Here is a 16,005-nt window from a genome sequence, read left to right as displayed (position 1 = left end):
AGAAACCCATTTAAGAAACTAAATAGATATTCATCTAAGGAACATCAACTTAAGCTAAAGTTAAAAGAGTGGAAATATAAGAAGGACTTTCAAGCTTATTATTTCTTTCCCTCAAGCCTTAAAAGATATTGGACTTCTCAAAGAGCCATGATCAAAAGCATAGAAGAAGGAGAAGGAGCTTCAAGAACACTATTTTTATGGAGGATCACATTTTAAGTCTCTTCTTTTATCTTTAATATCTTTTGTAAATATGTAAAATAGTTTATTTAGGCTTTGTATTTGACCAAGACTCTTTGTCGAGCTTTGTTTTAAGTATGATGACTTTAGTTCAAAAAACTGTGCACTGAAGTTGTCATGAGTATAAATGAATTTGATTCAATTGAAAGTCCGAACCACTTTAAAGACATCGTACAAATTGAAAGTTGTGACCATTCCTAATAATTTTCATCCAACATGTTTTACAAATACGTCATTACCAATCCTAACTGATTACTTCACATTTTTAAAATTTTATGAAATAGTTATTCTTACTCACAACCATTTTAAGTTAGAAGTTGTCACGATTCCATAAACTTATCCTTGGACTATAAATTTTAACACCTACTCCATTTTTGTAATTTAAAGAGTAAGAAACTATCCATTTTTATAATTTTTTATTTTAGTCTGCACACCTGCAATTTAATATGTGTAAAAATAGATTAAAATATCATTTTCGTTTTTCTTTTACTTACATAGGTAAAGTAGTTTGAATTGGATCCCTATATATCATTTTAAAATTGCGTAATGTATATTTCAAAATGTATAAAGAGTTTTGTAGAAAATTATAACGACAATTTAAATTTTAAAGGGTTAAATATGTTTTTAGTCCCTAAACTATTGGCCGTTTCTGGTTTTCGTCCCTCTTTCAAAATAAAGTACAATTTGGTCCTCATTCTTTTCGAAACGTTCGTTTTAGTCCTCGAAACTTTGGTTTTAGTCCTCATTTTGATGACAAAATATGACCAAAATTTTAACGGTGTTAGTTTTCGAGGACTAAAAGGAACGTTTTCGAGAAGAATGAGAACCAAATTATACCTTATTTTTAGAGAGGGACGAAGACAAAAAACGATCAATAGTTTAGAGACTAAAAACATATTTAACCCAATTTTAAATTGTGAACCGTTGGAAACAACGTCATCCTATAACACTTATTAAAGAAAATACTTTTGCCGGAATTGTCTTTTTATTAAATAATGAATAGTAATTGTGTTTTAAAGTGGCTTTGTCTTTTACCTTTTTTTGCCGAGTATCTGTCAGAGTGAATAGAGAAAAGCTGTAAATAACGGGTACTGTTTGGCTAGGCAACCCCACATGGGTGATTTTGACGTGTGATGGCCACCAGCATCGGATACTATTTCCCATGCGGAAAACATGAAATGTCACTTGCCCTGCACCGTCGCCTCCTTGTTTAAAATGAGAGGAACGAGAAGCGTGTTGATGTACTTCCGGAACACAACAACTTGTGACTTCACATTCACAAGCAAAATGCGAAGCCTGTTAATGTTATTGGGACTATGCGTCCTAGTGTTGTTCCCTTTTCCAGTTGCATTATCAGAGCGGTGCCACCCACAGGACAAGAAGGTGCTCCTCCGCTTCAAAAAGGAACTCAACAACCCTTACTTCTTAGCTTCCTGGGACCCAAAAGAGGATTGCTGTGACTGGTACTGTGTCAAGTGTGACGACAGAAATAACCGTATCTACGAAGTATTTCTAGTATCCTCTTTTCCAGACCCCAATGTCACTGGCCAAATACCACCCTCTGTGGGTGACCTCCCTTACCTCGAGTACCTTGACTTTCACAAGCTCCCCAACCTCGTCGGCCCAATTCCGACAACCATCACGAAACTCACCAAACTGAAATCTCTCTCTATCACCAATACTGGTCTCTCAGGCCCGATCCCTGAATTTCTGGGCCAGATTAAGAGCCTCGAGTATATCGCCCTTTCCTTTAACAGCCTCTCGGGCTCCATTCCCAGCTCACTTTCCCAGCTGCCTAATCTCGGGTCTCTACAGTTGGACAGGAACAAATTGACGGGCCCAATCCCGGCCTCTTTCGGCTCCTTCAAGAAGCCCGGGCCAGATCTCAAACTCTCTCACAACCAACTTTCCGGGGCCCTTCCCCGTTCCTTGGGCAACCTAGACCCAGACAATATAGACTTGTCAAGGAACAACTTCGTAGGCGATGCTTCATTTCTTTTCGGGAGCAAGAAAAAGATTCAGGTACTTGACCTTTCCAGGAACGCCTTCTCCTTTGATCTGTCTCCTGTGACGTTTCCCAAGAAAACCTTGATTTGGTTGGATATCAATCACAATAAGATTTATGGAAGCCTTCCAGTGGCGTTGACCAAAGTGCAAAATTTGCAGCAGTTGAACGTCAGTTATAATCCTCAGTTGAAGGGCCAAATTCCACAGGGTGGTGAATTGCATAGATTCGATAAATATGCCTTCTTTCACACTAAGTTGTGTGGCTCTCCACTTCCGCCCTGCACCAAATAGATTAACTCATTCCTTCTACTTCCTTTAAAATAACCTTTCTATTTTCGCCCTCCATCTATAAGATTAAACAAGGAAATCGTTCCACTTTGAATAAAATAAGTTTTATATTTTTGCTCTCTGATTTCAAGTTTATGTATGAGCTTTTCAGGATATACAATGGTTTCAGGAAGATTGTCTTCGATAAAAGATATTTATAATCAATAGTTTTATAGAAAGTTCTTAGGTTTATCCACTAGAAGTTTCATTAAGAATATATAATATTAATTAAATGAGTATAATCAGGAACTTTTCTAGGATGTTTTACCTGTATTAGTCCACTTCTTCTCCAACTAAAACATTATTAAAGTACATGTTAAGTTTATTGAGAAAAACATTTAGTGGAAACACTATTAGTGAAATCTTAACTCAATCACGTCAGAAACTAGTATCACTCTAATCCAAAATTTTAAAATAATAGAAAAATAAATAAAATTAAAAAATTGTAAGATCTTTAACATAAAAACACACAAGAAAGAGAGTTGATCCGTATCATCTTAACTTTATATATATATATATATATATATATATATATATATATATATATATATATATATATATATAACAGTCCAGTTCGACCATACTTTACACAACTTTCAGACAAACTCTTCAAACCAAACAGCAAAATAATTTTACACACACAATAGGAATTGAACCTATAATCACCGATCCATAACAAAAAAACTCCAACCATTTACTTGTCTTCTATTATTTTATTTTAATTCGTGATGACCATGTCCACCACTTTTTTAGATAAATATTTTTTAAGTTTGACGAAAGCAACTTTTTATATTAATTATAACACTAAGTATAAAAAGTTATATTTTTTTTACGATTAATCTTAATCGATATAAAAAATTTATATCTGGCAGGATTTAGAACCCTAATCCAAAACATTCAAAGTTGTCTGCTTTGATGTCCAGTTGTAATGTCTTCTCTCTTCTCCTTGTCCAAGCCGCGGGAAAGGCTAACCGCAAAAGACACTCCGACACTCAAGTCAGTAACTTTGCGTAATAATCTTGTAATCAAGATTTAGTTATCAGAGCTCTAAGTTTCACTTCAAGTTCAAGTTACATGTCTTCCTTGTCAGACAAATATTTATAAATTATAATGAGCTTACCGTTACGTCTGACTCATTAACTACCAATGAATGACAATATTAACTGTCAATAAATGACAATTATTTTCATTAACTCCCCAACAGTTATTACTATTAATTACCTTAACGGCTGATTAACCGATCGGTTCATTGACACATCGGTCGGACGACTCTTCTGCACCTTTACCGTTCTGTTGGCTATGAGCCCATAGTAACAATATCATATACAAATTTAATCTTTTTTTAATAAATTCATTATATCGGTCTAAGAATCAAAATAAAAAGTAAACTTTTTATTTCAAAAATCAAATACTTCCTATATTTTTTGCTTTTATACTAATTTGCAAACTGGTATAAAAATCTTTTTAAGTGATATAAAAATATTTCTTTTTTACTTTTTTTGCAATAATGTGTCTTAAGTTTGACTTAAACACATTTATTTTAGATTTTCAAAATAAAAGATGTAGTTCAATTAAAATCCAACCCAAATCCTTGAATATAAAATTCAGAAATATAGATTTAAATCTAATTTTTTAAAATAAATATAAAGTAATATAAATTTAAATTATTATGAATTGAATTTTCAAATTTAAATTTCTTTTCATCCTTATTTAAGATCTGAACTGTGAAACAAATTTAAAAAGTCAGATTACACAATACTTTTTTAGGATACGGAAAACAAATGATGGTTAGTCCTTTTCAAGTTTGGAATAAGAAATTTACTAATGCAATGTTTGTAATGATTTGCGCACGTTTTTTATATTCTTTCACGAAGAGTGTTTTGGTACATTTGGATAAGAAAGTTGTGGTTGTCCACACGACAGTGTAAGGTTTTTGAGATTTCAATAAAATAATGTATCCAATATGTGTAAAGTGAATCCCTCCATGTCAGAGGTAGATTTCTTTTATTTACTTGTATCTCAGTTTGTTCTCTTCTTCATATTTGAGCTATCATTCAATTTAATTTTTCGTATTCAATCATTTATATTCATCTCTCAAATGAATTATTTTCACCATGTTTTTTATGTTGTATAAACATAATAACAAATATCTCATCTATGACTTTTATAACAAATTACAATTTAATATCATTAATGCTTTCTAGATATGATATTTGAAAATTAATTTTTCTTTTTCTTTTGAAAATAGCTCTTCAAGTAAAAGATAATAAAGTCAAAGTGGGCTAAAAATCATAAACCATAAATAATAAATTTTCAGAAAGAAGAAACCATAAACAATGTTTTCAAAAAATCAATACTTTACAAAAATAAATAAAGAACCTTAGTTGCAGAAAAATGCAAGATGAAAGATAAATACTAGTAGTAATTAATAATATAATTGGAATTAAAAATGTTGTTTTCTGGATCTTAACCATATATTTGCATGTTTACTCCCTATAAGTGATGAAAATCTTTTTATGTTGAATTTGTGTGGTGAAAACTAAACACAATAAAATTGTGTTTGAGAAAATTTCAAATTCAAAGAACACAAATTTTAATTTTCTGAAAATTTAAAGGGGAAATTTTACTTGAAACTCAGTTAAATTAAGCAAGGCTAGAATTTTGTTTTAGTTTAAACCAACTAAATTATTTCATGTTTTCTCTTGAAAACAGACCATTTAATTTCAATAAAAAATTATTTTTGAGTGAAACTAAAACAAAGCTAATAAAACTTTATAATATTTTGACAATATTTTTTTTAGCAATATTTTAATTTATGATTAGTTCATTTTAATGTTTATCATTATTATTATTAATTATAAAATAATTTTAAACCATTAATAATATTAAAATGTCATGAAAATATAATTATTCTAAAACTTTCCTACGAAACATTGTTGTTTTTTCAGTACTTCTTTGTCTCATTGTCTAGGAAAGTTGTGATGGTCCACACGACAAGCGTACTTATGATTTTGAAATTTTGATGTGACTGTTTGTTACCCATATGGGTAAAGTAGTTTAAATGGGATCTGATATCATTTCAAATTTGCGTGATCTCTCATCATTACAATGTTTAAAGAGTTTTCTAAAAATTATAAAGACAATTTTAATTTTAAAATTGTGGTCAGTTAGATACAGCTTCACCCCAATAACAATTACTTAAAGAGATATATCTTTTCGGAGTTTTATTTTATTTTTTCAATTTTAAATTAAAATCTTTAAATTCTAAATGATTATTCATAATAAAAATTCTATTTTTATTTTTTTTAAAATTTAAATAATTACTCATTATAAAAATTATATATGCTTTTATAATTTGTGACTATTTTTATAAATTTAAATAGTTATTTACATAGTATTTCTTATAATTTTTTTTGATTTCAATAACTAAATTTATTTTATTTATAGCCATGTCTAAAATTTTGTATTATAAATATTTATATATTCTGTGTTTTCTTTTTTTTTTTCAATTGTATCCTTTTAATTGTTATTTTTAAAATTTAAATAATTATTTATACCAATACACACAGAGGATATATCTCTATGATATCTACATATATTTTTCCAATTTATCTTTAATAATTATGTTTTCACTTTTATTTTCATATTTAAAATTTAAAAATTTGTGTCAACTCCTTTTGAAAATATCAGTTATTAAAAACAAAACTACATCAATAGATATTTTTCTCTCTCTCCATTCTATTTTGTTCCGCACACTGTTTTTTATGCTTTCTTTTTACAAGGTTTTCCTTCTATTTTTCTCAACCATTTATGTACTCTATGTGTATATTTATAAATATATATATTTCTCTCTTACTTATAGATGTTGTATTGGCTACTTGATTTTAATTTATTATAAATACATTAGAAGTGCCTTTTAGATTTAAGATTATTTAAATATGGTTTGCTTTCATAGAATTTAGAGGAAGATCGTGGCTAGGAGTTTACAGGTTGTTCAAGTATATAACGAAACGAAAACAATCATATATATATGAACAAGACTGGTATTTATGTATTAGTTTTATCAGATGATCCAATTACGATGTTTTTTTTATATATTTCAAAATTCCAGTATATATACTCATTACAATTAAAATATTTTGTTTACACTAGAATATCTGCTGCATAAACAATGTTATAATTATTTATTTAGTCTTTTGTACATTATATATTATTAATGTGTTATACACACATTACATAATTCTTTTTTCCAGTTCTTCAAAATAATAAATTTTGGGTTATATGTTCTGTACAGAAATATGGAGACTCTTTGGAGATAAATCATGCCTTCTTAATTAAATTTGTTTTTCTCAATTTATCCTCAATTTTTTAATTCAAAAATTAGAAATTACATTTCACACTCCGTTCTCAATTTAAACAATACGGTTGGTATGACAGCTAAGGATCTCTAAAACAATGTTTGTCAAATTTGACGATAATTTTTTAAAAATAAGGATTCAATTGAGACACCGAAGGGGACTTATCTGAGATTCTGGACAAAAAAAGTGACATACCGAAACATTAAACCTTAAATATATTAGAGTCATTATTTATCTGGTTAAAATTAGAGAGTGGTTTGTCAATATTAAAATTTATGATTAAGAAGATAATTGTGACAAAAAGTTATTGTATATATATATAATAATACAATGATTTGATGAGAGATTGAATTTAAATTATAAAAATATGAAATATCATTGATAGTAATTATAAAATGGGTTATGGTCTACATTTGTAGAAAATATAGTTTCTCTTCATCCCTATCATAAGAGAAAACAAAATCATTATTTGAGGTCCTATAATTTGGAATATCACATACTTATTGTTATTAATATCATTATCTACATCACTCAGAATGACAAATTGAGGTATGCTTCTGCATTCTATTTCATCATGAATTAGTATATGAGTTCATTAAGAATTAACATATATGATTGTACTATGAATTTTTTATCTATATATAAATAAAATTACTTGGTTAGACACAATTATTTTTTGACAGAAAATTCTCCTAATTATTATTAAGAGCAATCATACTCGATTCATGTGTGACTTTTGAAAATATTGAAATTTGGATTTCTTACGAATATACATATAATGCGGCTTAAAATTGGCGGTTTCAAAATTCATGATAAAAATTATTTTGGAAGTTTTTATCTTTTTTATTTTATTGTCACTTTTCTTTGAATTTGGTACATCAACCTGTAAAATTTGGAAACATAGAATTAAACGAGTTAGTTGAATCAAGAAGTCACCAAAGTGACCTCTCTTGAGTAGATTGTTCATAAGAATGTTAAATGTTTGTGTTTTTGTTTATCCATATGAGTATTGATCGATCCAAAGGAAGATTTATACTTGAGCAAATTGCATATACACATGTGATGTAAACTTGTGATAATTGTGACGTTTTGCTTCTCAATAATAAATCAATCTAAAGATAGATTTGTTGTTTGACATGTTTTATTATCAATGTTTGATCATTACAATACCATATTCCTAACAAATAATATTATTGTCCAAATATTTGATATTAATGGTGCATTAGTTAAGTATCTTGACATTGGTTATATTATTATTTGAATGTATTGTTGATTGAATTTTGTTTATGATGCGAGCATAACTACATTATTTATTTTGTTTTCAATTAAGTAACTATTGTTTCAATATCTACTAATCTGAATTTGATTTAGATTCTCAATGGAACAAATATTAAAGATTGAAAAGAGAACAAAGACTTTAATACGTCTGAATACAAAAAAAGTTATGAGACATGTGATCACTCAAATCACATAAGTTTTATGATCATTAAACACAACATTTCTAAAAAATTAAGGATAATATCTCTAAGAAGATAACAAGTACTAAATATTTTATTGTTAAAATTGAAAAGCAGTTTGCAAGAAGGCGGTAAGGCAAAAACAAATACTCTTATTTAGAGCTTGATTTCCTTGAATATAAAAGAATATTTTGATACATTAGGGATTAATACTGGTATAAGTATATACAAATAGTATGATATATGTACTGTCCTTCTAACACACGAATATAAAAATATTCATGTCCGTTACATTAGGATGTCTATTTATAATTTTTTATTTTAGTTTGTACACCTGCAATATAATATGTGTAAAAATAGATTAAAATATCATTTTCGTTTTTCTTTTACTTACATAGGTAAAGTAGTTTGAATTGGATCCCTATGTATCATTTTAAAATTGCGTTATGTATATTTCTAAAGAGTTTTGTAGAAAATTATAACGACAATTTAAATTTTAAATTGTGAACCGTTAGAAACAACGTCATCCTATAACACTTATTAAAGAAGATACTGCTGCCGGAATTGTCCTTTTATTAAATAATGAATAGTAATTGTGTTTTAAAGCGGCTTTGTCTTTTACCTTTTTTTGCCGAGTATCTGTCAGAGTGAATAGAGAAAAGCTGTAAATAACGGGTACTGTTTGGCTAGGCAACCCCACATTGGTGATTTTGACGTGTGATGGCCATCAGCATCGGATACTATTTCCAATGTGGAAAACATGAAATGTCACTTGCCCTGCACCGTCGCCTCCTTGGTTAAAATGAGAGGAACGAGAAGCGTGTCGATGTACTTCCGGAACACAACAACTTGTGACTTCACATTCACAAGCAAAATGCGAAGCCTGTTAATGTTATTGGGACTATGCGTCCTAGTGTTGTCCCCTTTTCCAGTTGCATTATCGGAGCGGTGCCACCCACAGGACAAGAAGGTGCTCCTCCGCTTCAAAAAGGAACTCAACAACCCTTACTTCTTAGCTTCCTGGGACCCAAAAGAGGACTGCTGTGACTGGTACTGTGTCAAGTGTGACGACAGAAATAACCGTATCTACACAATATTTCTAAGATCCGATGAGCCAGACCCCAATGTCACCGGCCAAATACCACCCTCTGTCGGTGACCTCCCTTACCTCCAGGGCCTCAGCTTCCACAACCTCCCCAACCTAGTCGGCCCAATTCAGCCCACCATCGCCAAACTCCACAAACTAACCGGTATCTTTTTCTCCAATACTGGTATCTCAGGCCCAATACCTGAATTTCTGGCCCAGATTAAGACCCTCCAGTATATCGAACTTTCCTCTAACAGACTCTCGGGCCCCATTCCCAGCTCTCTTTCCCAACTGCCTAATCTCATCTCTCTACAGCTGGACAGGAACAAATTGACGGGCCGAATCCCGGCCTCTTTTGGATCCTTCAAGAAGCCCGGGCCAGATCTCATCCTCTCTCACAACCAACTTTCCGGGCCCATTCCCGCTTCCTTGGGCAACCTAGACCCAGACAGGATAGACTTGTCAAGGAACAACTTGGTAGGCGATGCTTCATTTCTTTTCGGGAGCAAGAAAAAGACTCGGGTACTTGACCTTTCCAGGAACGCCTTCTCCTTTGATCTGTCTCGTTTGACGTTTCCCAAAGAAACCTTAACTTGGTTGGATATCAGTCACAATAATATCTATGGCAGCATTCCAATGGCGTTGACGAAAGTGCGATATTTCCAGCAATTGAACTTTAGTTTTAATCCTGGCTTGAAGGGTCAAATACCGCAGGGTGGGGGATTGCAAACATTCGATAAATATTCATATTTTCACACTAACTTGTGTGGCTCTCCACTTCCGCCCTGCACCAAATAGATTAACAGATTACTTCCACTTTCAATACCCACTAAGTTGTGTGTCTTTCTATTTCCGCCCTGCGCCACTAAGATTATGTAAGGGGTTCGTTTCAGTGTTGAGAAATTAAAGTATGTTTCTCGTAGTAATTTTATTCGTCTCAGCAAGATTGTCTTCGATAGAAGATATTTATAGTTAATAGTTATAATCAGTAGTTTTATGGAAAGGTTAGGGGCTCAAAACAAGGGGAAAAGATAAAGGAAATATAAAGACAGAGAAAAAACTTAAGGTCAACTGAAAAAGAAAACGTTTGGAATCATTAAAACTTAATTGAATTTGATATTTTGAACAATACTAATATATTAAGTAATTGCCGCAAATACGAATCTTATAAAATCAATTAAAAATTCTACTTGAATCACAGTACGATAAAATCATTTATTTAACGATATGATATATTATATTTACTTGACTTCTTTTATATTCAGTTGAATTTGAATATATATTAATAACTATTTTTTTCTGATAAAAATTGTAATTAAGTATTATTTATTAAATAAATAAAAATAAAATATTATTTAAAATTACATGGTGAATAAGTATTACAGTTAAAATAAGCCTAAAATGAATAATTTTATAAAACCAGCTTATTCATATAATTTACTTTAGCCTGTACTTTATTTTAAGGGTCGTCCACTCTAAAAAGCATGGTTTCCAAGTTTAGAATTATAAATTGATTTGTTTTTAAGCTTTTTAGCGTAAAATTATAACTATTTTTACAAATGTATATGACAGTTTTACCTGCCTCTCTTCCTCTAAAGCCATAAGCGATTTGCACACTTAAATTTTTTATATTTATTTAATATTTTCTTTTTATTTTTTATTATCTAATTTTTTGAAAAAATATAAAAATTTATATTTTTATGATCATTATTTTACGTTTGTATTTTGTATCAAATAAATGTAAAAGTGTCTCATGGTACCATTATTTCTATAAGTGTATTGGGTATCTGTCTCAAACTCATCTTCTCATCTCTAACCACTCTTCTTCGGCCATGGAGTTTCACTGGCTTCCATTACTTTTTTCTCTCAACGTGAGTCTTAACACTAATTTTATATTTCACTTCATTGCTATTTTGTAGAAAAACTAAGAAAATTTTGTTCATTATATATGTTTGAAAACTGGTTGTAGGTGATATTGATGACAACTTAAGCTGCCTTACCTCCAGAGCTTTACTGGCAAAAGATGCTTCCAAACACACCAATCCCCAAAGCAAGACCTTGCCAAGCTTGGTTAGTTACTCAGAAAATTAAGGACAAAAAAGTTTATGTTAAGGCCACTTTTACAGATCCAGAAATTTTAATGGTAGAACAGTCTTCGTATATATAAACAAGAAAAGTAGAAATGTTTTCTTTTTTCAATTTTTAACAGTACGTAACATTCAACAAAAAATAATGCTTAACTTGGTTACTGATTTGGTTACATTAGACCTGAAACCTTCTCTGGTTTGCAAAATAGGTTACTGATTTGGTTTCTCTAAATTGCTGCTGTATCCTTAAATAAAAAGTAGGCATGTGACCTACATTATTGTGTGTATCTATTGTGTTATTACTTTATGGAATAATGTAATATTGTTTTTTTAAGTATTTAGACAAATTTGGTATAGTAATTACGAAAATAGATAAATTTGAAAATTGGGGTATAATAATCTTGTTTGATTGATCTAAGATAAAGTACGTCTAGTTAAAAATTGACATTTATAAGTCACTTTAAGGTGATTTTCATGCTATATATTTTATGATGAGTCTATGTTTTGGTTATCAATATTAATAATTATTGTTGGATTTAATTATGATTAATATAATGAAATCATTTCAGTTCTATGTAATGATATAATTAATAGACAAAATTATTTAGTTATATCTAAGAAACATAATGACAAACTTTGAACTGAAAGAGTCTAACATTGTAATGTTACATATGTGACCAGAGATTGTTAAAATTTTTGCGTCACATATATTATTTAAATGTGATAAGGTCATTTGATTAATTAAAATTGTAAAGTGATATGTTAATGTTAAGTTTAACATTAAGTATAATTTTCATGAAAGGTTCTCCTATAAATACCTAAAATATTTTAATTTGATGAGGGGTTGAATTAAAATTATTAAAATCTAGAATGCGATTGACAATATTATGTAACATTATGATTCCCGTTTCCTTACAAGAAATGTTAAAATTACCGGCGGGTATTTATCGAAGGCCTATAGGCCATCGGTAATTTTTTTTTTATCGAAGGATCTTCCGAAGGATGTGGGCCGCCGGTAAAGGGCTCAAGAAATTGGATTAAAGGGTTTAGTTTCCCTCTTCGAATGAAACATTCCGTGAGCGTTTCCTCTTCTCTTCTTCCTTTTCCCCCATTTTCTTACTCTCATTCCCAACAACACCGTTTCCAAATACACAATCCTCCCCCAGCTTCCAGAGCTTTCTGCGTTTCCGAATGTCCACCGCACCGGCGCAGCCTCCGGTGAAGTCCCAGCCTCTGCACAAGTTCGCCCTTCCCTTCTTGAAATGGGGAGCCAGCGGCAAGAACCACCACACCAACGCAGTGCATCACCACCGCTGTCGCCGCCCCTCCTCCCACCCCTCCGATCACGCCTCCGAACCTGATTCCGACCTCGACTCCCGCCCCCACCGCCTTGGATCCAGGACCAATCGCAACCGATTCGCACTCCCTACCTGCTCCCTCAAGCCGCTAGCTCCACCACCACAACCACTTCAGGCGCCGTCGTGCAACGATGAAACTAACGACGAAGCTGCGAAGCGCGACATCGAGGACGCCGAGGAGGCTGTGCAAAAGCTGTGGAACTTGCGACCCCGCAAACCCGCGCTCCCCAAGTCTGCGCTCGAGATCGGAACTGGTCCTTCACGGAACCACGCCAACAACAGCGCTGGAAAGTTTCACGACGCCGTTTCGAACCACGGCGAGAACCCCGCTCCGAAGTCCCTCCGGCTACGAGGGTTCGCGGACACTCAGTGCGCCAAGAAGAAGGAGAAGAGGAAATTCTGGATCACTCATGCATCATCCAATAGTTTTTGGTGCCTTTGCCTTCTCCACCTTGTGAGTATAGTAGTTTGGTACCGCTTGAAGTATGGACAGGCACAAAGCTGACAGTTGGCCACTTTAAGATCTTTGAATCACTTGCCTATGTACACGTACCAGATCAGAGAAGATCAAAACTGTAGGATAAAAGTGAAGTAATGATATTTATTGGGTATCACTATAGGAGCTTATAAGCTCTTCGATCCAATTAAAGAAAAAAGTCATCTTGAGTAGAGATGTGATGATTCTAGAAGGTAAGAGTTGGAATTGGAAGCAGAGGCAAACTAGTTTGGCTAAAACTATAATACATGGAGAAACTGATAAATTCATATCAACTAAGCCAGAAGCAGCCTTTGGAAGTAGTGACAATTTGCACAATTCTGAGACATAGTCTGAATCTGTTAGGCCACGAAGACAACGTATGTTACCACAAAAACTTAGTGAATGTGAAGTGTACTCTCTGACACACAGATTGGTGATGAAGGTGACTTGGTTCACATGGCATTATTTGTAGGAGCAGAACCAATAGATAAGGATGAAGCGTTAAAGAAACCTGTGTGGAGAAATGCTATGATTGAAGAAATCAATTCCATTAAGAAAAATGGAACTTGGAAGTTAATTGATCTTCTAGCTGGGAAGAGAAGTGAAGTGGGTGTTCAAGCAGAAGCTTAAGCCAGATGGATCAGTATCTAAGCATAAAGCAAGATTGGTTGTAAAGGGGTTTCTTCAAAGACAAGGTTTGGATTTTTCAGAAGTGTTTGCACCAGTAGCTCGCATGGAAACAATTAGATTGGTAATTGTAGTGGCATGTGCACAAGGTTGGTCACTCTTCCAGCTTGATGTAAAGTCTGCGTTTCTTCATGGACCCTTGGAGGAAGAGGTCTATGTCCAACAGCCTCCTGATTTCGTTGAAAAGGGAAAAGAAACACAAGTCTATAGGCTGCATAAAACCTTATACGGGTTGAAGCAGGCTCCTAGAGCTTGGAACAAAAGGATTGACTCCTTTCTCATCAAACTCAAATTCACAAGGTGTGTTGTAGAGCATGAAGTTTATGTGAAGGGAGGCACAAGTGAGAATCTATTGATCATATGTTTGTATGTGGATGACTTACTCATGACAAGATCAAATGTTGACCATATAGAAGAGTTTAAACGCATCATGGCTTCTGAATTTGAGATGACAGACCTAGGAAGATTGAGTTATTTTCTAGGGATGGAGTTCGCCTATACTAATGCAGGTTTGATAATGCACCAGAAGAAGTATGCTAAAGATTTGCTAAAACGGTTCAACATGTCATCCTGCAATGCTGCAAGGAATCCAATGGAAGTAAATTTGAAATTATTGAGAGATGAATCAGAGGAGGGAACAGATGAAACTGGATTCAAGCAGATAGTAGGCTCGTTGCGGTTTCTTTGTAACAGCAGACTAGAGTTGACCTTTTGTATTGGCTTGATCAGTAGATTCATGGGGAGTCCGAAGAAATCTCACCTGTTGGCTGCTAAGAGAGTGTTAAGGTATATTCAAGGCACAATTGATCATGGAATACTATTCCCCATTGGAAGAAGGAAAGTTGAGTTAGAGTTGGTGGGATATACTGATTCGAATCATGGTGGTGATCCAGTAGAAAGGAAGAACACTTCTGGATACTTGTTTCTGTTGAATCATGCACCTATATCGTGGTGATCTAAAAAGCAATCGGTAGTTGCTTTATCCAGTTGTGAAGCAGAGTATATTGCGGGAAGCTTTGCAGCTTGCTAAGATGTGTGGCTAGAAGAATTATTAAAGGAGTTGGGGGTTCCTATGAAGTCTCCACTACAGCTAAGGATAAACAACATTTCAACCATAAATCTATCCAAGAATCCAGTAAGCCATGAAAGAAGCAAACATATAGAAATAAAGTATCACTATATAGAAATAAAGTATCACTTTATAAGGGATTTGGTGAGCAAAAGAAAAATTGCCCTAACATACTGGAGGACTAAAGAACAAATGGCTGACATCCTTACAAAGGCAATGAAGATTGAACGTTTTGAGTTGCTGAAGAAGAAGATTGGTGTTATCTCCCTGGATGCTTGTCTTATAAGGGAGTATTAGAGTATAAATGTTAAGACAAGACAGTTGTAACACTAACAGCCTTACATATGTTGGTTTCGGTTTTTCTTTTATAAAAACCCAACACCTGTCCATTCAATCTCATTCATCTTTATTCAAATCACCGGTAAAAGAAATTTAATTCATGTTTCCCTTCACTAATTTTCTTTTGTATTTAAAAGTTCTAATTAGAAAATTCACGTTTATTTTAATAATCGAACAACTTTTATAAAAGCAAATGGAAACGGTACTATCCAAATCCAATAACATTAGTTCTAATTAGAAAATTCACCTTTATTTTAATAATCTGGCTTTGATTTCTCTGTATGACACGGAATTAGACAGTTCCAAGAAAACTACAACGTATTCTGGCTTTGATTAACATATGGAGTAAAAAAATTAGCAACGCCAACTTTGCACGACTCTATACAAAAACAAATCCACACGACTAGTTGTAAATATCAACAAAATCAGGTAGAAACGTTAAATTTGAAGGAATCTGATACTAAGCAAACATATATCGATCACAGCAGAGGAAGAAACTTGGTGCCCAAATTTG

The 16,005-nt window shown here is 32.6% G+C and overlaps 3 protein-coding genes and 1 pseudogene across 3 annotated transcripts; 3 read left to right on the top strand and 1 right to left on the bottom strand.

Moving 5' to 3' along the window:
• Window positions 1-16,005, bottom strand: part of LOC148203458 (uncharacterized) — a 52,842-nt pseudogene that overhangs the window by 8,819 nt on the left and 28,018 nt on the right.
• Window positions 1,430-2,654, top strand: LOC124822209 (polygalacturonase inhibitor-like). Its single transcript, XM_047294190.2, has one exon. It carries the CDS (start codon window positions 1,453-1,455, stop codon window positions 2,533-2,535), a length of 1,083 nt encoding a protein of 360 aa, XP_047150146.1. The 5' UTR covers window positions 1,430-1,452; the 3' UTR covers window positions 2,536-2,654.
• LOC124822210 (polygalacturonase inhibitor-like) lies at window positions 9,131-10,413 on the top strand. Its single transcript, XM_047294191.2, has one exon. The coding sequence runs from the start codon at window positions 9,147-9,149 to the stop codon at window positions 10,269-10,271; it is 1,125 nt and encodes a 374-aa protein (XP_047150147.2). The 5' UTR covers window positions 9,131-9,146; the 3' UTR covers window positions 10,272-10,413.
• LOC148203459 (uncharacterized) lies at window positions 12,439-15,042 on the top strand. Its single transcript, XM_088106213.1, has one exon. It carries the CDS (start codon window positions 12,752-12,754, stop codon window positions 13,421-13,423), a length of 672 nt encoding a protein of 223 aa, XP_087962339.1. The 5' UTR covers window positions 12,439-12,751; the 3' UTR covers window positions 13,424-15,042.

Source organism: Vigna umbellata, chromosome 2 (assembly GCF_029865625.1).
Source record: "Vigna umbellata cultivar VRB3 chromosome 2, Vumbellata_1.0, whole genome shotgun sequence".
NCBI classification, from domain to species: Eukaryota; Viridiplantae; Streptophyta; class Magnoliopsida; order Fabales; family Fabaceae; genus Vigna; species Vigna umbellata.
The sequence above is the reverse complement of the archived record's forward strand: the minus strand, read 5'-3'. Positions and strand labels throughout refer to the sequence as shown.

Bases quoted from the DNA above. Each gene is read 5' to 3' on its own strand.
- LOC124822209 (XM_047294190.2), top strand. From the start codon at position 1,453: ATGAGAGGAACGAGAAGCGTGTTGATGTACTTCCGGAACACAACAACT.
- LOC124822210 (XM_047294191.2), top strand. From the start codon at position 9,147: ATGAAATGTCACTTGCCCTGCACCGTCGCCTCCTTGGTTAAAATGAGA.
- LOC148203459 (XM_088106213.1), top strand. From the start codon at position 12,752: ATGTCCACCGCACCGGCGCAGCCTCCGGTGAAGTCCCAGCCTCTGCAC.